The 21,726-nt window shown below is 53.7% G+C and overlaps 2 protein-coding genes across 5 annotated transcripts in view; one reads left to right on the top strand and one right to left on the bottom strand.

Annotated features, from left to right (window-relative positions):
- LOC100020092 (Leucine-rich repeat-containing protein 29) overlaps positions 1-13,925 on the top strand; it is a 20,295-nt gene extending 6,370 nt beyond the window's left edge. The window contains exons 2-7 of one of the 3 annotated variants that reach the window (XM_007477146.2): positions 3,421-3,522; positions 9,224-10,207; positions 11,070-11,217; positions 11,639-11,785; positions 12,932-13,149; positions 13,220-13,925. In XM_007477146.2, the coding sequence (XP_007477208.2) occupies positions 3,421-3,522; positions 9,224-10,207; positions 11,070-11,217; positions 11,639-11,785; positions 12,932-13,149; positions 13,220-13,495 (1,875 nt within the window). In that variant the 3' untranslated portion in view covers positions 13,496-13,925. Of the gene's footprint in view, positions 1-3,420; positions 3,523-9,223; positions 10,208-11,069; positions 11,271-11,578; positions 11,786-12,931; positions 13,150-13,219 lie in introns of all 3 variants that reach the window. The other 2 variants (XM_007477147.3, XM_007477148.3) reach the window with 2 other exon arrangements.
- On the bottom strand, positions 13,911-21,726 carry ELMO3 (engulfment and cell motility 3). 2 transcript variants are annotated; one of them, XM_007477145.3, is made up of 21 exons: positions 21,413-21,726; positions 21,126-21,228; positions 20,839-20,879; positions 20,670-20,742; positions 20,404-20,454; positions 20,142-20,311; positions 17,847-17,946; positions 17,602-17,753; positions 17,432-17,510; positions 17,311-17,361; positions 16,736-16,858; positions 16,526-16,657; positions 16,331-16,432; positions 16,142-16,250; positions 15,812-15,948; positions 15,562-15,725; positions 14,970-15,082; positions 14,781-14,885; positions 14,616-14,698; positions 14,348-14,434; positions 13,911-14,245 (listed from the first exon to the last, which is right to left on the bottom strand). In XM_007477145.3, the coding sequence occupies exons 2-21, from the start codon at positions 21,201-21,203 to the stop codon at positions 14,033-14,035; spliced, it is 2,163 nt and encodes a 720-aa protein (XP_007477207.1). In that variant the 5' UTR covers positions 21,204-21,228; positions 21,413-21,726; the 3' UTR covers positions 13,911-14,032. The 2 variants fall into 2 exon arrangements, with proteins under 2 accessions (XP_007477207.1, XP_001364692.1); XM_001364655.4 differs by having other exon boundaries at positions 21,126-21,225.

Genomic DNA, 21,726 nt, shown 5'->3' with positions numbered 1-21,726 from the left:
AGAAAGTGTCTGGGGCCAAACTGAAACCCAGGACATCTTGCCTTTCAGCTTTCTTCCATTCTTCTTACAACTCCCCTCCTCTTACTTTTCAATACAGCATGAACATGCTCATGGGACAACTATTTTAGGGTGAGGATCTGTGTCCACTATGCCATACTGTCTTTCTGGTGGGACACATAATTACCGAATTTTATTGGAAAAATCATAGAAGAAGGGCAAAGTGGCTGAGTAGATGGAATGTGAGACTTAAAGACAGCAAAGCCCCTGATTTGGATCTCACCTTTGACATTTACAAGTTCTGTAACTCTGAAAAATCTTTTAAATTCTCTGAGCTTTCATGTATTTATCTATAAAATAGGGAAAAGAATACCTAGTTATGAAGATCAAATGAAAGCAAGTACATGTAAAGTACTAAATAAATAACAGCTATTAAATATCAGGCATTTTTTCCTCTTCAAATTCCTTACTTATTGGATATAGAATAGTGAGGAGACAGAATGCCAGGCTTGGAGTCTGGAAGACCTTCATTCCAATGTGGCCTCAGATACTTCCTAGCTGTGTGATCCTAGGCAAGTTACTTAATGCCTGTTGCCTAGCCCTTGTGGCTCTTCTGCCTTGGAACTGATTCTAAGACAGAAGGTTAAGAGTTTTTATTTAAAAAAAAAAAAGCCAGTCTGAAGAGTTTGTACTTTAATAAACCTGGAAAAATAGGAACATATCTTCTAATCAACTTTTTAAAAAATTATGCCTACCAGGTAAAAAGCACAGTTTGAGGCAACTATGGAGTTAGGAAGTTAAATAAGATAAGGCCTCTGCTCTCAAGAAGTCCACATTTCAGTAAAGGAGATAAAACACACAGACACTATAACATTACATATCGTGGTAAGTACATAAGAAAAAAGCTTTGGAGAGTTTTGAGGCTGGAGAGGATTACAGATTTAAATTTGGAAAGATTCTTAGAGATCATCTAGTTTATCTCTTATTCTACAGATGAGGAAATTGAGGCTGAGTCCTAGCCCTTTCAAGCCTTCCTTTGGGATATCGTTTTATAGCCTTTTCCTGTTGATTAGCATGGAAGAGGAGGAGGAATTTACAGCTGCTGGCTGTTCTCCTTATTTATTCTGTCCTCACAGGTTTCAGACACTTCCCTAGTCCTCCCTTTTCTCTCTTAAATATGCCATACTAGTCCTTGCAAACTCGGGCCCAGCCTGTGGTATTATGATGTTCAACTGTCTTCCATGCCACCCCTGTTGTCAGGAGCAATGCATGGTATTCAATTCAGCAGATATCAAGGGCTGGCTTTGTGCAAAGAACTGTGCTAGGATAGGGATACAAAGACAAATGAATGAATGAACGAATGAATAAACAGATAAATAAAATAGGAAATAATCCCTTGATTTCAAGAAGATTTCATTCTACTAGGGGAACATAACAAAAATATAGTCAAGTAAATTCAAGAGTGAGAGTGCTAACAACTGGAGGAATTTGTGTCTCCTGCTCAGAGACTGGAGATGAAATATTGCCAATGGAAAAAAAAAGCTATTAAACCAGTTGGACGGGAATGAGGAGTTTGTGAAGGAGGGTAATAGGACATAAGTGGTAGTTAGATTGTGGGGTATCTTAAATGTCAGACAAATTTTATGCTAGAAGCAACAGTCATTTTTTTAATTGGAGGTTGACAAGTCCAATGTATTAGGAATATCAGTCTGGCATTTGTTCCTCTTTTTTTTTTAACCCTTACCTTCTGTCTTAGAATTGATATTAATTAGAAGAGCAATAAGGGCCAGGGCATTTGGGGTTAAGTGGCTTGTCCAGGGTCACACAGCTAGGAAGTGTCTGAGACCAGATTCTCTGAACTACCTAGCTGTCCCTTTGTAGCTATTCTGAAGATGGTTTGGAGAGGGAAGAAGAGGGATCTGGGAAGACTAATTAAATTGTTGCAATAGCTGAGGCTAGAGGTAATGAAGACCTAAACTAGGTTGGCAGAGATGGAAACAGAGAAGGAACAGATTTGAGGAGTATTGTAAAGGTAGGATCAACAGGACTCGATAATTTGTTGGATAAAAGTATATAAAAAAAAAGAGGAATCAAAGATGACTCCAAGACTGGGAATCTAGGTGATTAGACATTTAGTGGTACTATCAACAGAAATTGGAAGGATTGGTATTAAAGAAAATATGAAGTCTACTGTGAACATGTTGAGTTTGAAACAACCGATGGGGCATCCAGATGGACAATGGTCATTTAGCAATCATTAAGCACTGTCTCTGTGCCAGGCACTGTGCTAAGTTATGTGATAGTAAGAAAAGTAAAAAAACCATCTCTGCTCTCAAGGAACTCTGAGACCAATGGAGAAGATAACATGCCAACAGCTGTGTACATAACTGGCCATATATATGGGAAAAATTGGATAGAGGGAAGGCACTAGCATTAAGAGAATTCAGGAAATGCTTCTTCTAGAAGATGGGATTTTAGCTAGAACTTAAAGGAATCCAAGGGAGCCAGAAGGCAGAAGTGAGGTGGGAGAATATTCCAACATGGGGGATAGCCAGAGATAATGCCTAGAACCAAGAAATGGAGTGCCTTGTGTAAGGAACAAGGATACCATACCATTGAATCACATTAAATGGAGGTAAGGGAGGTATAAGAAACCCAGAGAAAGCAGCATCATAGAAGCCCAGCAAGAAGATGACTGACAATGATAAAGGCTGCAGAGAGGTCAAGTAGGATGAGGATTGAGAAGGCCATTGGTACCTTTGGAAAGAGAATAATGAGATCAGGAGCCAGACTGTAGAGAATGAAGAGAGTGAGAGGAAAGGAAATGGGTGTATTAGCCCCAGGGAGCCTTCCTTCTTGAGGAGTTTAACCACAGTAGGGAGAAGAGAGATGGGATGATAGTGAGCATGGACAGATCAGGTGAGGTTTTCCCAAGGATGAAGCAGACATGCACTTGGTTTACAGGCAGTAGGGATATGTCTAGCAGAGCATAAGATCCACATCTAATTCACACTCGGGAAGAAGGTTCCAAGATTCTTTTCAGCTATTTCTCCCCAGGAGCCTGTCTACTAAGTCAGACTTTCTTTCCAAAGGGTAAGAATGGTGAGAGATGGAGAGTAATCGTCCCCAACCTGTGGGCTCTTGCAATGTGCCCGTGCCCATCAGTAGGTACTCTCAAGTGGGAAGCTGGAACTCTGTGGCTAGCTATCGATCCCCCCTGTGTGTCATGGCAAGTGGGCTACGCTTCTGGATGGAACAAAAACATACAGCCCTTTGTTTATAATTCCCTGATGCATTTTTCATTTGGTAAAGATGTAGTTCCTTGTGTGTAGTTGTGAGCTCTACCCAAGTCTCATGTGTCCTCAGTCTCCAAAGGTCCCCAGATTGAATCTCCTGCTGCTTTCCTCTGCCTTCTTCCCCTAGATGCTTTCTTATATTCTGAGCTTCCTCCCTCTTTCGGACCAAAAAGAGGCTTCCCTGGTGAATCGAGCCTGGTATTATGCAGCCCAGAATGCTCTGCGGGAGGTAAGTAGCCTCTCTGAATCCTCTCATCCTTGCCTCCTCTAAATCTAGAAGACAGAAATCTCAGCATTTAAAAAGGATCTTATAAATCTCTTAGTCTCACCTCTGTCTGAAACTGAAATACCCTCTGTTGCATCCCCACCAAATTCTCATCCAATCTGATGACAGGGAGCTCATCACTTCCCAGGGTGACATAGAATGATAGAATCTAGAGGTAGAAGGAAATAGTTTATCACTTAATTTTTTTACCTAATAAAAATCTGTTTTCTCTTCTGTCTACATTCCTCCCTTATTGAAAAAGAAAAGCAAACCCCATTGTAACAAATACACATAGTCAAGCAACATAAGTTCCCTCATTGGCCATATCCAAAAAAAAATGTCACATTCCACACCCTCCATCCTTCACCTCTTTGACAGGAACATGCTCTGGAAATCATGATTGCATCCATCTCAGCTCTTAAGTCTTTCATACTAGTCAGCCGTACAGTGCTGTTACTAATAAATTACTCTACTCACATCTATGCATCAGTTTCCACACATATTCCCAGGTTTGTCTGAACTCCTTTTCTTACCATTTCTTATGGCACAATAATATTTCATTACACTCATCTACTGTAATCTATTGAACCGTTCCCCCAGTTGTGATGGACATTCCCTTAGTTTCCAAAGGACTTGACTACTACAAAAAGAGCTTCTATAAATATTTTTGTGCTTAGGGATTCTTTTCTTTTTCCATTGATCTCTTTGAAGTGTAAGTCTACTAGTGGTATCATGGGTGTGTGTATTTCATAACCTTTTAGCCATTCCCACATTGCTTTCCAGAATGCCTAGACCATTTCACAGCTCACCTCGTCCACCTTCCTCATTTTACAGATAAAAAAACAGAGCCCCTTAGAGGATAGCCTGGCCCTTGCTCTCCAGGTCCCATAGATGGTTGGTAGCTGAGCGGTGGCCTCAGACCCAGGCCTCTCCCCACTCTGCCCCTTGGCTTCCCTGCCCTTTCCTTTCTAGGGCATGGAACGGAAATCATTAATCCTTATAGAGCCTTTTGGAACCCAAAAGTTAAGTTTATTTCTTCTAAATGATAATCATTCAGAACATTGGAATTTGAATGCAGATCATTGTTCCCTTCATGCGTTTTTTATGTGTGTGACATGTCTGCAGGTATGACACGGGAATATGAAAATATGTATTGCATGAAAGGGCCAGCATAACCCATATCGGATGACTTACGGCCTCAGAGATGGGAGAGGGAGGGAAGGAGAGAATCTCAATTGTAAAATGTCAGAAAACTTGTCAAAAATTGTTTCTACGTGCAATTGACAAAAATGGAATCTAACAAATAAATAAATTATAATCCTTCAATGATGCAGGCAACATAACCGTGTCCTCCCTTAGCCTTGTCCAGGCAGTGGATTCGGTTTTGAGTCTTCACCAGGAAGGTGATCTCTGGCCACCCTTTTACTGGTGAGCTCAGAATAAAAACTGAGGAGACTCGCCCATGGGAGGCCCCAAAATAGACCTCGTGGCTCCTGCCTCCCCCCCTGCGGCACAGGGGCCCCAGACTATAAATATCCTAACCAGGGCTCCCTGCACAGAGGCCTGCGACTGTCAGTTAGTCCACAGCTGTTCCTTGGGGAGCGAGGCAGATCACCTGGGTCCTTGGCGCCCTCTGCTTCCCAGGCCGTCCTCTCTCTACCCAGAAGAGAGAGGCTCGCCGCAGTCTGGGCACATCTGCTGTACGGAGGCCCCACGCCTGGCCCATTCCCCTTTGAGGGTTAGATTTGCTTGTTTCAGGCTGCTTACTGCTTCCGCTATGCCCACCTGGGGGATCCCTGATGTTACCCAGTTGTTTCCTCTGAGAGCTAGGAAGAGATCAGCAGAGCACTGACCAGCAGCCCTGCTAGAGGAAGGAAGGGAGCATTCACAAGCTAACGCTCGGACCTGGGAGTCCTTGTGGGGCCCAAGAGGTGCCCCTGGATGCTGGCAAACTCTCCTCAGTAACACTCAGAGCACCTGCTTCTTTATCTAGCACTACACTTTTCACCTAGGTTCATTGCTTATGCAGCTCGTCTGGACGCTCCGAAAGCAGGGAAGTCATTTTCCCGTCTTTTAGAGACCTTATTTCTATTTTCTTTTAGCTTCTCTGTGCCTCCGTTTACCCCTGGGGTGTATAATAAGGGGCTTGGACTAAATGAACTCAAAACCCCCTCCCAACTAAAATTCTACTTTGTAAAGAACTTGTCCCCTTCCTCCCTCTCTTCACTAGTCCCCTTTGCCCACTGCCGGGGGACCCAAATGGCAAGTCCACAAGGCTGAGATAGACTCCCCGCCTCATTTCCCTCTGGGAGAGGCTCCTATTCCTCCCTGTAGTCTTCTGTCAGCTCATTCAGGCCAAAGATGGTGATGACCAGCCCTGAGAGGCCCACTCAGTGCCTTATCATCCCTTGTGTTATCTACTCCCCCAACCCTTATGGAAATGGATAGGAGAGGTGGTCTTCCTCTTCTTGTTTCTTTAAGCCCTGCACAAAGGAGCACATTATTTGGTTGCTCCTTTAGCCTTTTACTTTCAGCCCTAAGTCCTGTCATTGCATTTTTCTATACAATAGTTTACCAGGGAATATTTGGCTTTGCAATTAGCTCTACGGTTGTTTTTGTTGCCAATTTACTTCTTTGATTCTATATGGTTTGGATAGCATTTTAAAATTTTTTCTTTCCCTGAACTTTGTTTAGGGTATGAGAGAAACCCTCCTGGAATTAAAAATTAGTAAACCATATATGGATAATAGAATGAATGGACTACTTTTAAAGATTGCTTATTTTGTTTTTTTAAACCCTTACCTTCCGTCTTGGAGTCAATACGGTGTATTGGCTCCAAGGCAGAAGAGTGGTAAGGGCTAGGCAATGGGGGTCAAGTGACTTGCCCAGGGTCACACAGCTAGGAAGTGGCTGAGGCCAGATTTGAACCTAGGACCTCCCGTCTCTAGGCCTGGCTCTCAATCCACTGAGCTACCCAGCTGCCCCCAAGATTGGTTATTTTTATTTTTCAGTTAATTTCAAAATTTTTATTTTTATTCATCTCTCTTTTCCCCATCATTGAATAAAAAAGATTTTTAATTAAAAATAATCTCAATACATAACTGCCTAGTCTAGCAAAATAAATTCTCAATTAGCCATCCAAAATAGGTCTCTTCCTGCATTTTAAGTTCATTACTTTTCTCTCTGCCAAGAAGTGAATAGTATTTCATCTTCATTCTTCATGACTTGTGGTTTATCATTGTGTTAATAGAATTCTAAAGTCTTTTGGAATTGCCTTTATAAGGTTATACATTTTTCTAGTTCTATTCACTTTGCTCTGTATGATTTCATATAAGCCTTCCTAATTTTCTCTGAAACTGTCCATTTTATCATTTTTTACCATTCCATTCATACAACAATTCGTTTAGCCATTCCCCAATAGTCCAGCTCCTTAACTTCTAATTTGGGGCTACAATGAAAATTGCTGCTATAAATACTTTTGTGTGTATGAATCCTTTTCCTCTTTCTTTGACTTGTTGGGTATAAGCCTAGTATTGCTATAACTGGGTCAAAGGTAATGTTAACTAACTTTCTGGGCATCTTTCCAAATTGCTCTCCAGAGTGCCTGGGCCAATTCACAGCTCTACCAGCAATGTGCTTGGTCTGTTTGCTTTCCACAGCTCCTCCAACACTCATAGTTTTTCCTCTTTTGTCATTTTTGCCAGACCGATAGGTATGAGGTAGAACCTCAAAATTGCTTTAATTTGCTTTTCTCTCTTTTGTAGTAATAAAGCATTTTTATGTGAGTGTTGCTAGCTTCAATTTCTTCCTTTGAAAATATTTGAAAATATCCTCTTTCTGTCCTTTGACCATTTGTCTATTGGAAAATGACTCTTGGTCTTATAAACTTGAATCAGTTCCACATATACATACACAGAGACACACATATAGTAGATATAGGACCTTTATCAAAGAACCTTGCTGTAAAATTTTTTCCTAGTTACTTTTTCCCTTCCAATTTTTACTTTAGATCCATTTGTACATTTAAAAATTTTCTAGATAATCAAAATTGTCCATTTTGCCTTGTTATCATTTATTCATGAACTCTTTCCCTATCCATAACTCTAAAAGGTCATTCCTTTTCTTGCTCCTCTACTTATGATGTGATCTTTATATTTAGTACTTGTGCCTATTTGGAGATTATCTTGCTGTGTGGTAAAATGTTTTGGTCTAAACCTGATTACTGCCAGACTGTGACCAGTTTTCTCAGAAGTTATCAACTAGTCCTTCTGCTCAGAAACTTGGGTCTTTGGTTTTATCAAACACTGTTTTCCTGCCTTTGTTTGCTTCTTGACATATACCTAATCTGTTCCATTGATTGACTTCTTATTTTTAAGCCAGGTGCAAATGATTTTAATAATGGCTGCTTGTAGCATAATTTGAGATCTGGAATGGACAGATCCCATTTTCTTACCATTTTTTTTCATCATTGCCCTTGAGATTTTTGTTTGTTTGTTTGTTTTTCTAGGTCTTTAAAATAGTCCTTTGGGAGTTTGGCATAGCAATGAATAAATTAATTCAGATAGTCATTTTTATTATATTGGCTTGACCTACCCATGAGCAATGAATATTTCTCCCAATTATTTAGTTCAATATTTATTTCTAAGAGAATTGACTATTACAGATGTATCTAACAAAAACAAGATAATCATTTTCTGAATTTTTCAGGTGCCAGACCAAGGAATGTTTGATCAATTGAATGAATATTCATTAAGCAACTACTGTGAAGAAAACAGTGCTAGACCAACTAATAATACTAATCCTTCACATTCCCTAACTTTTCTCATAACAAAGCTGAAGGAAATAGTATAAGAAAGGCCCCATCCTCCATCCTCACCTCTGTTCCTTCCTAAATTAGATACTTATTTAATTTCTTGAACCCCTCCACTCTCTTCTCTGATAGGCAGACCTCCCCCCAGGGTCTTGCTTGCTGCCCAGTTCTGCTGTCCTGGCTTCTCTGGAACCTTTACTTCCCTAACAAGTATATGCCCTCTGCCCTTCCCCAGTGGGATCACCTCACCAGGCAAGATCCCTGGAATGTCTGTGGATGTGCTGATGAGCACTCCAGTGGGGTTGATAAGCCAGGATCCTCTTGTACCAGCCTGAAGGTACCCAGGCAGAGAGGATTGTCTTGGGCCTTTTCTCAGTATCTCTTGCCTCAGGGCATTCTTGGAACTTTTCATTTATTTTTCATAAAGTGCTGGATCCTTGGTGGTTTCAGGTCTTCTGAGTTTGGAGAGCCTCTGGGAAAAAGCCAGTCATTAGCGGTTCATATGTCCACTGCATGCTGAAGACCCTTGGCTGCCCCCTGGGGTTGGGGCCTGCCACAGGGGCTCTGAGGTTCCTCTTCTGCTTTCTGCTCACCCTTTTACCCCTTCCTCTGCTGCCTGTTTGGCCACACATTCGCCCTTTTTAGGACTAAGGATCTGCCTGGGGCTGGGCATCCGTTTTTCCCTTAACTGTCCCATTCCCAGAATCCTCCTTGCCCTCTGTCCCTGCTCTTGTGACTCCCATTCTCCCTGGCACCTCCCGCCCTCTCTGGTCAGCTCCCCTCCTTCAGGTCAGAGGGTTGGGCCTTGTGTCTGTCAGCCCAGGTGCCAATAGCCCTCCATGTCTGTCCCCCCAGCTCGATGTTCGGTATAACATCCCGGTGGCATCTGCCTCCCTCACCTCCATCAAGAGCCTGAGCCGCCGGCACGTGTCTTGTGTTAGCCTTGCCGACGTGGATAGTTCTTCTGACTGCTCTGATGTGCTCCAGTCAATCTCCTACTACCTAGGCCCGCACCTGCAGAGCCTGTCCCTCGGAGGGGGCACCTTGACGCAAGCCTCCTTTATAGGGCTCGTCACAAGCTGCCCAGGGCTCCGGGTCCTGGACCTCAGTGGCTGCAATAGCCTCTTCATGTCTGGGATGCTCCTGGCTCAGCCAGAAATCGTGCAGAAGGTTCGGGATGCCCTGGCTGGCCTCCGGGACCTCAATCTGTCTAATCTGCGCTCTCTGGCGGACGCCAGCTTCAACCAGCTGGCCAGTTGTGCCCCTAAACTGGAGCGTCTCTCCCTGGCCCGCTGCCACATCGCCTTCGATCCCTACATCAGTTTGCCTGCCCAGCAGGACTCTTCTACCGTCTTCTCCTTCCGCAATCTCCTCCACTTCCTGAAGGAACGGGCAGGCCATCTGCTAGCCCTGGACTTGAGCGGCACTGGTCTGAACCCCATGGGTCTGCAGGCCCTGGGCCAGGTGGTGGGCCTTCGTCTGCAGGAGCTGACCCTCCGGAGCTGCCGGGACATCTCCAATGAGGCTGTGGCCACCCTCTGCCGCCAGCAGCGAGGCCTCACCAGCTTGGACCTGAGCGGCTGCTCGGAGCTGGCCGATGGGGCACTCCTGGCCGTGTCCAGAGGCCTGCAGGGCCTTAGGCACCTGCGCATGGAAAAGCTGCAACGGCTGACCGACGCTGGCTTCTTGGCCCTGCACAGGCTTCAGGAGCTGAGAAGCCTAGACATAGCTGAGTGCTGCCTTGTGAATGGAAGGGAGTTGGTCAAGGCACTGGAGTTTCCCAAGGGCCCCCTGCCCCACCTGGCATCTCTCAGGCTCGCCTACTGCTCCCTGCTGAAGGTGAGTGCGGGGATCCGAGGCCCCATCGTCCTCCCCCTCCTCTGATGCATCACAGCGGTGCCAGGGATGGCAGGCTCTAACCTGGCACTGACCACAAGGGCCTCACAGAGCTCCGTCCCTCCAAATCGCAGGAGTGGGTGAAGAGTTATCCCCAAATTCCTGGCCAGAAATTCATGCCTCACAAAGGCGGTCACCCAGGCTTTTACCCCGTCCTAGGATCGGTGTCGGCTCCAAGGGTGGTGAGAGCTGGCCGAAGGGGGTCAGCCAGAGAGGGACTGTCTGAGGCCGGATTTACCAGTTGTCTCATTGGGATAAGCCGCAACATGGAAGCTTTGGGAACCTAAAACTGCTCTGTAGACACTGACTTGAGCTGTCAGACCAGGTTCCGCTGGTCAGAGAATTGGCCTGGAGAGGGGAAGTCCTGTGGCCTCGGACACTTCCTAGCTGGCCAAGTCCCTTCAGCCTAAGCCTTTCCACTCTTCTGCCTTAACCCCAAGACACAGAAGAGATTCTAGCCCGGGAGGGAAGCGCTTGTTGTTAACAGGGCGAAGTGGACGAGGGCCCTGGACACACAGCACAGATGCTCCGAGGAAGCCAGTGAGGGTTTCCGAGTGGGGAGGGGCTGGCACTGGGGGGCAGCCGAGAGCAGAGTGGGGAGATGCCGGAGGGTCCAGCCGGGTGTTAGAGCTGGGTCCCTCCCCGGCTGCCTTGGTCCAAGCGGGACCTCGAGGATGGCTGAGCCAAAGAGGCCAACGGCGTGTCCTCCCTGTCTGTGATCAGTCTGGCCTGGGCTGGAGTGGCCTCGACCTCTAGCTGGACTCACTGGCCCTTCCCGTGTCCCCTGTTCCCCCCAACTTCCCAGGATGCTTCGGTGGTCTCCCTGGCGCAGGGGCCTTTGCGCTCCAGCCTGAAGCTGCTCGACCTGTCCTCCTGCATGTCCCTGACCGACAGCAGCCTGCTGGCCATCTCTGCCAACCTGCCCCTTCTCACCATCCTGCGTCTGGCCTGGTGTAAGGAAATCACTGACTCGGGGCTCCTGGGGCTGGTGGAGTGTGGAGAGGAGGTGAGGCTGGGACGCGGGGGGGGGGGGGGGGATAGAGGGGGGGATGCGGGAATGGACCCATCTCAGGCCCCTGGGAGCTATCTGGCCCTTGTTCCTAGCTCTGAATCCCCCATCACAGCCTCAGTTGTCTCCTCTGTAAGATGGGGATGATGAAGTAGGTCACTGCTTCGGGGGGTGGTCATGGGGGGCCTGATTCTCCTGCAGAGACCCCAGGCGCTCCTGCCCCCTTCCCCAGCAGCAGGTAGGCCCGGGGCCTCAGCGGCCCTCTAACCACTCCCCATCCCCTCCTGATTGGCTTCTCTCGCCAGAAGGACAAAGGGCCGAAGTTAAGCAGGAACTTTGGAGACATGGGCTTCTTCCCCCCACAGCTGCCTCCAGAGCCCTTGGCCCCCCACGAGTCCCCCTCCCAAGAGGCTCCCAACAAGCAGCCCAGAGCCTCACTGCTCATGCTGAGGGCCTTGCAGGAGCTGGACCTCACAGCCTGCAACAAGCTGACGGACATCAGCCTGACCAAGGTGCAGGGAGCCCTGGGGCAGAGGGGGGAGGAGGATCCTGCACAGGCCAGGTGGGGGCATGGTCTGGGGCCTGCCCACAGATTAGGACTTCAGAGACTCTTGAGAGCCCCGATTTGGCAGAGAAAATGGAGAACCAGAAAAAACAAGTGACTGTCCCATGATCTTTAATCCTTACCTTCTGTCTAAGAATGGGGCATAAGAGCCATAAAGCCTAGGCAATGGGGCATAAGAGCCATAAAGCCTAGGCAATGAGGGCTAACTTCTCCATAGTCACACTTCTAGGATGTGACAGAGGTCACATTTGAACCCAGAACCTCAGGCCTGGCTTTCTATCCACTGAGATACCTACTTGCCCCAGTGATGAGTGGATTTTGTGTTGGAAGACCTGGATTCAAATGCCCCCTCTACCAAAGAGCAGGCCAACTGACTGCCCCTCTTTGGACCCCAGAGTCCTCATCTGTAAAATGGGTTACACTAGATCTGTGATGGCAAAACTTTTGGACCTTTTAAGGACCCCGTGCTATTCCCTACTCACCCTGACAGTGTGCCCATGGCCTGCCCCCAGCATTTGGATGGGACTGATTCGAGTGCCCCACCCTTTGCATTTGGGGGTGGGGCCAGGCTCCCAGTTGGCCAAGCCAGGGGCCTTCAGGTGCCCACAGATCATGATGGCAAACCTATGGCACATGTGCCAAATAGGGCATGCCGCATGCACCATTGCTGCCAGAGTGCATTATTAGGAGGCAGAGGGACTTAGGCAGAGCTGCTCCCCTCCTCCTCTCCAAGGCGCCTGTCAATGTTTTTTCACATCCCCGCCCCTTTGCCCAGCAGCCCAATGGGAGCTCTTCCTCCCTCCAGTGTGGGTGGGGCACATGCAACACTTGGGGGGACGGGACCCAACATTTGGTGTATGGGGCAGGGTGGGGCACACAGTCTCTAAAAGGTTTGCCATCACTGGACTAGCCAATCGCAGAGAAGATTTGTTCCAGTAGGACCCCCTGGCCAGCGGATCCCATAGAGTGGAAGCAGCGGGGCCAAGGCCCTCTGAGGGCAGGATCCAAGGCTCTGCCTTGGTGACAGGGAAGCCCTGCCCCCAACAGAGCTTCAGGCTGGCCAGCCGCTGCTGAGCTCAGGCCATCTCCCCAGGTCCTTCGCTTCCCCTACCTGAAGCAGCTGTCCCTGAGCCTGCTCCCGGAGCTCACGGACACCGGCCTGGTGGCCGTGGCCAAAGGCTGCCCTGGCCTGGAGCACCTGGCGCTGAGCCACTGCAACCACCTGAGCGACCAGGGCTGGGCCCAGGCTGCCCGCTGCTGGCCGCGCCTGCGGCACCTCAACCTCTCCAGCTGCAACCAGCTCACAGAGGAGTGAGTCAGCCCCAGGGGCCGGGGAGGGGGGAGGGGCCGGCCGGCCGGCGCTGACTCTGCCCCCCCACAGGACACTGGTCACCATCGGGAAGGCGTGCCGGCGGCTGAAGGTTCTGGACGTGTCCCTGTGCCAGGGCATCAGCATGGCCGCAGTGGAGCGCTTGCAGACCCAGCTGCCTCAGGTGACCTGTCTGCACTCCCGCTTTGTGGGGGGGGCCGACCTGACCGTGAGCCTCTGAATAAAGGTCAGTGTCTGAACCCCATCCTCGGCTGCTCCCCTCCCCCTCCGTCAGGGCCCCCTCGCCGGTGCTTCCGATGGCCACAGAGGGCCGTCGTGCCCTTCTAGGGAGCTCAGACGGGCCGGGCGGCGCAGACAGGGCTGGCGCGGCACCCGGCGCCTGGGCCTCTGCCTCCCACCCGCCCTTCTTCTCGTCTCCCTTCACAAGCGGCTCGTCCCCCGTGCCTCGTGCCTGACCGGCCCAGAATGAACCCCCCACATCAGGCTCTCGGGCCGAGGCTCCTGGGACTGGGAGGTGCCGCCTACCCCTCGCAAAGCTTTCTCCACGGTCAGGCCCGCTGCGACGGCGACCGCGACCTCTGAGAACCTCCTGGAAAGGGCCTTCGGAACCAGGAACGGGCCACGAGTGGCCCTCCTTCCCAGCCCCCAGACAGTGCCAGGGAAGCCCAAAGAGTGAGCACGGCTTGTCGGTGCCCCCAGGTCTGCCCTCCGCCACCCCCAGCTCAGAGCTTGACACAGGCCGCAGGGCTGGAGCAGCCTTTATTTCTCAGTGGTGACTCCCTGGGGCGGGCGCGACACCCTCCTAGCAGCGGCTCTGGCGGGAAGCCCACAAAGTTAACAGAAGCCCCCTCGGGCCGCCTGGCCTCAGGGCTCGGCGATGCTGCAGTCATAGCAGAAGTTGTAGTTGGTGGGGGGGGGAGGCACAGGGGGCGGCTGGTCAGGGATGGGCACGTTCTCCAGCTCCAGCAGCCGCAGCTTCGTCTCCATGGCCAGCAGCATCTCCAGCTCCATCCGCATCTGCTCGCTGCCCATGGCCACCCCCAGCAGGGCACTCAGCCCGTCCGTCCACAGGCAGAACTAGAGACCGGCCCCGGGGGTCACTTCTCCTCCTTCCACTGGTGCCCCCCAAGCCTCCCGGCCCCCCGCCCCCCGGCCAGAGGGCCCCGCCCGGGCACTCACCTCCCGTTTCGAGGGGGCAATGAAGTTGAGGTAGGCCGCCTTCCCCCCCGCGTCGTAGCTAACTGAGAAGGCGAGCTCACAGACGTCCTGTGGGGCAGGGACGGGCCGGGGCGGCCCGAGGAAGGCCCTGAGCGTCGCCCCCTGTACGCTCGGGGAGACGGAGGCGCGGAGGCGGGCCGCCCCCCGCAGCCCAGGCGCCTCTCCCTCCGCAGGGCCCGGGCCCAAGGAACACGAGCAGTGGCACAGAGGCCGGCGGCCCGGAGCTCACCTTGTTCTGCTTCCCGGAGCCTTTCTCCCGGACGTGGGGACAGTCCTTGCCCAGCAGCAGGGCCCTCATCTCCGCCACAGGGACTGTGGGGGGAGGGACAGGGTGTGTGTGAGGAGGGGCTTGGGAAGGGGGGGATTCTTGGGATCCCAAGGGGGGGGCGCATACGCTTGTCAGGCAGGCTCTCGGGAGACGGCTGGGGGGCTCCCTCCTCCACGTCGCCGTACTGCAGCATCTTGTAGTTGGGGGACAGACAGCAGAACCAGGCCTTGTCTGCAGGGGCAGGGGAGTGGCGTGAGGGGACCCGGCCCGAGCGGGCCCCCGGCCCCGGCCCTCCCTCCCTCGCCGCGCACTCACCCTGCCTCCGGCGGCTGCTGATCTTCCGGAAAAGCGTGCCCTCGCAGAGCCGCAGCAGCCGCTGGTGGCGGATCAGCCCCAGGAGCTCCGGCTTGAGCCTCTCCCGAAGCTCCCTGTGGGTAGAGGAGGGGAGGAGCTGACCACCGAGGACGGCGGCCTGGCACAGGCTTCCTTTTTCCTGGTGGCCGCCCGGGACGGAGCCCCGTCTCGTCAGACCGTGGCCAGCCAAAGCCAGGGGCTGGAGAGGAGCCTGGGGGTGCCTCAGCTTCCACCCCGCCAGCAAGGCCCCTGGCTATTGGGCTCCTCACCCAGAACACCCATCTGTCCTCTCCCCCCACACATGTACGCTAAGGAAGGGGCTGGGAAACCTCAAAATTAGAGGACCTGAGTTCAAATGCTGCTGCTTCTCTCTGAGTCTACCGTTCAGATGCCCACCCACAGGTGGCAGGTCCCAGACTGGAGTCGAGCCCCTGAGTGAGGCTGGCCCCACAGTGGCTGCTCTGCCCTCCCCCCCAACCCTGGATCTGAGCCCGGAGGCAGGGGGTGCCCCGGGCAGTGCCTGCCTCCCAGCCCACCCAGCCCTGGAGCTCACAGGACGGGGGGCGCCATGGTGCCCTCCTGGTGCATCCTCTCGGTCTGCCGGAGCCTCAGGACTTCGCTGTAGCTCAGGGTGTTCACCTTGGTCCTGAACAGCTCCAGGGAGGTGGGCTTCAGTGCCAGGGTCCTTGTCAGCTGCTCCCGGACCACCTGCATGACCTGGTGGTGCAGCGAGCCTCCGTGTTCCCACGGGCACCCCCTCCTCGAAGCGCCCCCTCCCGGTGCCGGCCCAGGCGGGGGCTCACCTTGTCGAAGTCCTCCTGGGTGGCCCGCATCTCCTTCCAGGTCTTGTTGAGCAGCTGGATGCAGACGCAGAAGAGCTCCTGGAAGCTGTTGTCCTGCCCGAAGAACATCGGAGAGAAGTCCTGGGCGGTCTCGGAGCCTCGGGGGGCACAGAAGGGCTTATTGTTCGAGCTCTCTGGCCAGGCGGCTGCCCCGGAGCCCCTTCCCGAGATGGCCCGGCCTGGGGTGAGGTCTGGGACGGGGGTCCACCCTGGGAAGACGAGGCGCCCCGCGGGTGCCCCTCCCTGCCCTCGGGCAATGCCAACCCCAGCTCCGGCGGGGCACCGACTCACAGGGCTCCCCGATGCGCAGCAGCTCACACAGCAGCACGGTCAGCTGGATGCTGCCTCGGGCAAAGGGACACTCGTGCTTGTCCTCCCGGCTGCTGTTCTCCAGCACAAACTGGGAGAGAGGGGGGCCGCCTGTCAGAGAGTGGCCCGGGGCTGTCGGGGCGGGAGCAGGGGGGGCGCTCGCTGGCTCACCCGGCTGTAGGCGCTGGGGGCGTGGCTGGAGAAGTAGAGCATGTTGTCGAGGGCCAGCAGCCCCGGCGGGGCACGCTCCAGGTCCTGGGCAGGGTTGCTGTTCTGGGTCCGAGAAGGAGAGAAAGACCTGGATGGCGGGAGATCCCGGGCGAGCCCCGAGGGCCCGAGCAGGGGAGGGAGGGAGCGGCCACTCACAGAGAAGCCGAGCTTCCGGAATTCCCGGGCACAGATGGATCGGCGACGATCTGCGCTCAGGCCGCTGCCCTGGGACTCCCCGTCCGGCTCGAAGGCCGCTTGGCGCAAGGCCTGCAGCTGCTCCCGCTGCTCCTGAGGAAGGGACGAGGACGTGAGCCACCCCGTCCGGGTCGGGCAGACCCCGTGGCCCGTCTCTCCGCGCGGCCGCACCTGGTTATACGGGTCCAGCGGGGTGCGCATCCGCGGCTCCAGGAGCCCCAGCGTGAGCACCTGCAGCACGTACAGATGGTGGGCCATCTCGTCCCCCAGCGGGACTGGGCTGTGAATGATGTTCTGGGGAGACAGAGAGGAAACGGCATCTAAGACCTGTCTTGGGGGGGCCAAGCATTGATGGAGCCCCTCCTCTGGGCCAGGCTCAACGCAGCCATCTCGCCCGATCTCCCAAACCACCCTGGGGCGTTGGTGCCATCATTATTCCCAAGTGCCTTGCCCAGGCTCCCCAAGCTAACAAGGGTCACGTCCAGCTCTCCGTGAGCCTGGAGGGTTTGCCATTTCCTCCTCCAGTTCATCTGACAGATAAGTAAACTGAGGCAGACCGGGCGAAGTGACCCAGGGTCACACAGCTAGTAAGCGTCTGAGACCTCCTGACTCCAGGCCCGGATAAATGTTAAAAGATAAAATAAAAAGAAGGGGCTCGAACAGGATAATCCCTAACGTCCTTCTCGGCTCCTCCGGCTCTTATGGCCTGGGATCCAGGCCTCCTTTCCTGGCTCCCTGCTCCTTACCTTGTATATGAACTGGCGAAGATTCCTCTGCCCTAAGTAATCCAGCATGGCCTAGAGAGAGAAGGGGGGAAGTGGGAGCAAGCCCAAGGGTCTTCCCCAGAGCCCCCCGCCTCGCTCTCACCTGGCGCTCGGCAAAGCTGGCGTTCTGCAGAAGGGCCGTCAGCAGGGCCATGGCTTTGGTCTGCAAAGGCTGGTTCAGCCTGATGGCAGAGGAGACCAAGAGAGGGGTCAGCCAGCACCGAGGCCCCGAAGCAGCCCCCCACCCGCCGCCTCCAGCCATCAAAGCCTCACACTTGCAGATGCACCAGCAGCCTTTCCAAGGGCACCTCCTGCTTCACCAGCTGGCCCAGGGGGGGGCTGCTGAGGGCCAGACTCTCCAGCAGCCCCAGTGCCAGCTGGGGCACCGAGGCATCCATCAAGTTCATATTCACATAGGACACCACCTGGAGGATAGAATGAAAAAGCCCCAGCATCCCCCTGGCCGCCGACGCTTGGTCCCCTTGTCCCATCCCTCCTCCCTGTCTCCCCAGCCCCACCTTCTTGACCAAGTTGCTACTGAGCGTTTCCCAAGACACCACGCCGTGCTCCATGAGCTCCGAGAAGGCCCTCAGGCCGTGGGCCAGGACCTCTCCGAGGCTGGGGGAGAAAGGGAAAGGACAGACCGTCAGCGCTAGGGGGGGCCCAGTGACCGCCCCGCCGGGCAGTCAGACTGTGGAAGAGCCGGCCCCAGACGCCCGCCTCGGACAGAGGTCTCCCGTGTCCTTCCACGGGAACCAGCTCCGCTGTCTGCCATCTTTACCAGTGACCCAGAAAGCCCTGGGGGGCAGCCCGGCCAGAGCAGAGCTGGGAGGGCTGGCAGGCAGACTCGGGGGCCTCGAAGGCTGGGACACCCTAGAATTGGTCCAGGCAAAGGAAAACAGAAAGGAATAAGCATGTGCGTAGCACCGTCTGCATGCCAGGCTCTGAGCCTGGCGCTTTTTCCCAGACATTGCTTATGTGGTCTGTACAATTCTGCTAAGTAGGTGCCATGATCCGCGTTTTACAGCTGAGGAAACTGAAGCAGAGCGACTTGCCCAGGGTCACACAGCTAGTGCCTGGGCAAGATCTGACTCCAGGCCCAGCGCTCTAGGCAGCATGATGAAGACGGGAGACTGGCCTTGGAAGCAGGACGCCATGGATCCAAGCCCCAGCTCGGGCACAGAATGACTGTGTGGTCCCACAGGCCAGTCCCTTAACCTTGAAACATCCCAGCCAAGCCCAGAGACGGGAGGTTTCAAATCTGACCCCCCCACGCCCTAGCCCTTACAGCCCATCTGCCTTAGCACCACGACGGCGTATTGATTCCAAGATGGCCCAGGAAAGCCTCCAAGACTTGAGTCAGAAGAGCTAGCAAGGCGCATCGTGGTAGGAAATGACGGCTCCCAACAGCCTAGAGAGGAACGTCTCACACGCGGGTTTAAAAATGACTTGGCCGGCGCCAAACTCTCGAGGAAAGGCAGCAGCCAGATCCGTTCTCACGAAGCAGACCTAAGAGCTCTATTAGACAAAAAAGCTGATGAGGCTCGGGATGGCATTAAGAGAAGCGCATTCCCGAGGGGCTCGGCGGGGACGCGGGGACGCGCCAACGTAGCAGAAACGCCCTGGACAAGTGGAGCTGCTGGTCAGCCCCCGGAGGAGGGAGGGAACACCAATCAGGAAACCGCGGGAAGAGATTTGAAAATATTCATTTGAAAATATATTAATTTGAAAAAGAAATGATGATAGAACACAGAAGAGCATGGGAAGCCTTCGTGAACTGATGAGAAGAAGCAGGAAGAAGTACAGAAACAGTCTGACACGAGAGTAGAAAAGCAGCAGAAAGGCAACAAAACGCTTGGCCTTGAAGATGACAGAAGATAAGCTCCCTCCCTTTTTGGCAGAGATGGGAGACTCAAAGACCCAATGTTGATGAGCTTTTTCTCCTCTTCAATTCTTTGTTAATAAAATGGCTCTAGAGCGTAATTTCAGCAGCTAGGTGGTACTTGGAATTTCTGGAATCAGGAAGACCTGAGTGACCCCAGACAAGCCATTTAACCTTGTTTGCCTCCGTTTCCTCATCGGTCAAATGAGGTGGAGAAGGAAATGGCAAAACACTCCAGTATGTGACAAACCCAAAGGGGGCCACAGAGAGTCAAATGGAACTGAGTAACACCAAAAAAGTGGAAGCTCGGGAATGGGGAGAAGAACCTATTCCAAAAACAGAAGGTATTTATAAAATTAAATTTAAAAAAAGTTAAGCCTGGCAACGAGCCCAAGACTAGGAAGTTTGCGTCCGGCTGACTTCTACCCTGATCAGGCCACGTCTGGGGGATGTGATCAATTCCAGGTTTTAGGAAGAGCACTGACTTGACAAACTGAAGAATGTTCAGAGAAGGGTTCAAGACGGTGCCAAACCAGATCCAGCTGAAGGACTTGGGGACGTCTGGGCTTCAGGGGACACCAGCTGACTTCAGGGATGAAGGCAGGGAGAGAGCCAACTGCTTGTACTGACACCAGAAGGCAGAAGTAAGCAGGGGGCCGAAGCCAGAGCCCAAGACGATGAGAGGAAAAGCTGCCTAGTGGTTTTAGGGATAAGAAGCGGAGAGGGCAAAGGCTGGACGTCCTCTTCTCAGGCGGATCATGGGGGTGGCCTCGGCTTCCTTCCAGCTCCCCGATGCTGACACTTTCGGAGGAGGAAGCTGGGCCGGGATTCAAGGACTTGCCCGGGTCCAGGTGATCGCGGGTGCCTGTAAGGGAACTGGTGGGACGTAGGACGCCCAGGGCTGCCCTCCCTGCCACCCTCCAGCACTCACTCGTCCCCGTCCTCGATGATGGCGCCCAGGTGCTCCAGGCCATCTTGGTTAATGACTTCTCCGGCAAAGGTCAGGTCTGGAGCCAGCAGGGCCAGGCGTCTCAGGGCTTCCCTCTTGACTTCCCGGCTTCCACTCTTCAGGGCGGTCAGAAGTCTCTCAGCCTCCTTGTCCTGGGGGCAGGAAGAGGGGGATGGCATGTCACTGGGGAGCGGGCACGGAAACCCAACCTGGAGCCGGGGCCTGGGCTTTGGGGAGGCAGTACCGGAGCAATGCTGAGGGACAGGATGCTGCCGTTCTTGATCTCAGAGCGGTTCTGGAAGAGACAGGAAAAAGGAGAAAGGGCTGGCATTCCCGGGCCTGGGAGGAGTCAGGTGTTAGGTGAGTGACTCATCCCAGTGCCTCGGGATGGGGAAGTGAGGGGGCTCGGGAGGGCCGTGGGCGGGGCGGTCAGTCTGCAGTTGGGGGCGTGGGCGGGCGTCCCCAGGGCGCCCACAGGGTGGCCAGTAGGGCTAGGTCACTGAGGCTCACGCTCTCCGTGATGTACTTTCGATGCCCGTCAGCATACTGCAGGGCGTAGTGTTCGCAGTCACTCAAGTTCCAGCTGCGGGGAAGGAGCTGCCCTCAGCTTAGGTCCAGGACCCACCCCGTCCTCGTCCTCCTCCTCTCCCATCCCACAAGCAGGAGGAGGGACACTCACACATTGCAGACCTCCTTCAGCACTGCCGCCAGGGGCTTGGCCTGCAGGGGGGAGTAGTAGGTCACTCACCCCAGCCTCCAGGTGGAGGGTCCCATTCGGGGCGGGGTTTAGGCGGAATTCCTCGCCTGGCCGAGGAGCTGGAGGGCAGTAGGTATGTTTAAGCCCCTCGGGGCCCCAGTAAAGGGGTGGCCTGAGCTGGATGGTCTCGAAGGGGGCTCCCGACCCCAAGACTCAGGAGTGCCAGGGGTTGGGGCAGTGCCCGGGCCCAGGTGGCCGGTAAGGGTTACCTGATCCAGCTGAATGAGCTGTGGGATGGCCCCCGGCATCTGAATGGCGATCTTGACCACGTTCCTTGCGGGGGCCATGGCCCGAGCGCCGCTCAGCCGCCTGCTGGACCACGGGGAAGCGGGGTCAGTGCAGGCGGGGCCGGGCGCATTCCTGAGACGCGCCGGGACAGGTCTGCTCGGTCTGTCCTGCCCCGCCCCCGCCCCGTCCCGACCGCGGTATGCGGAGAGCTAGGGTTGAAGGGCAAGAATCCCCACCACAGCCCACCTCGGGGGCTCCCAGGACTCACCCGGTCCGCCTGCCCGCCCGGCGCGTCCTTCCCTGGGGAGCGTCCGGTAGTTCCGGGTTGGAATCCCGGGGGTGGGACGCGCAGGGTGCGGGAGAACTCCTGGGCTGGGCTGGGCCCGGCCCTGCCCCGCCCCCTCTGTTAAGGTGGAGGTTCGGGGCCCCAACCTCCGGGAAGGAACGGGGAGACCACCCGCTCAGCTTCCTCTTAGAGGTTACAGGGCCGTAAAATAAAGCTGCCAGATCGGGAGCCAGCCTGTCGCCTCCCCGGGGACAAAGTTCGAAGGAGTTCAGTTCAATTGCGGGGAGAGGGCACAG

The sequence above is a fragment of the Monodelphis domestica genome, chromosome 1, assembly GCF_027887165.1.
Source record: "Monodelphis domestica isolate mMonDom1 chromosome 1, mMonDom1.pri, whole genome shotgun sequence".
NCBI lineage: Eukaryota > Metazoa > Chordata > Mammalia > Didelphimorphia > Didelphidae > Monodelphis > Monodelphis domestica.
The sequence above is the reverse complement of the archived record's forward strand: the minus strand, read 5'-3'. Positions and strand labels throughout refer to the sequence as shown.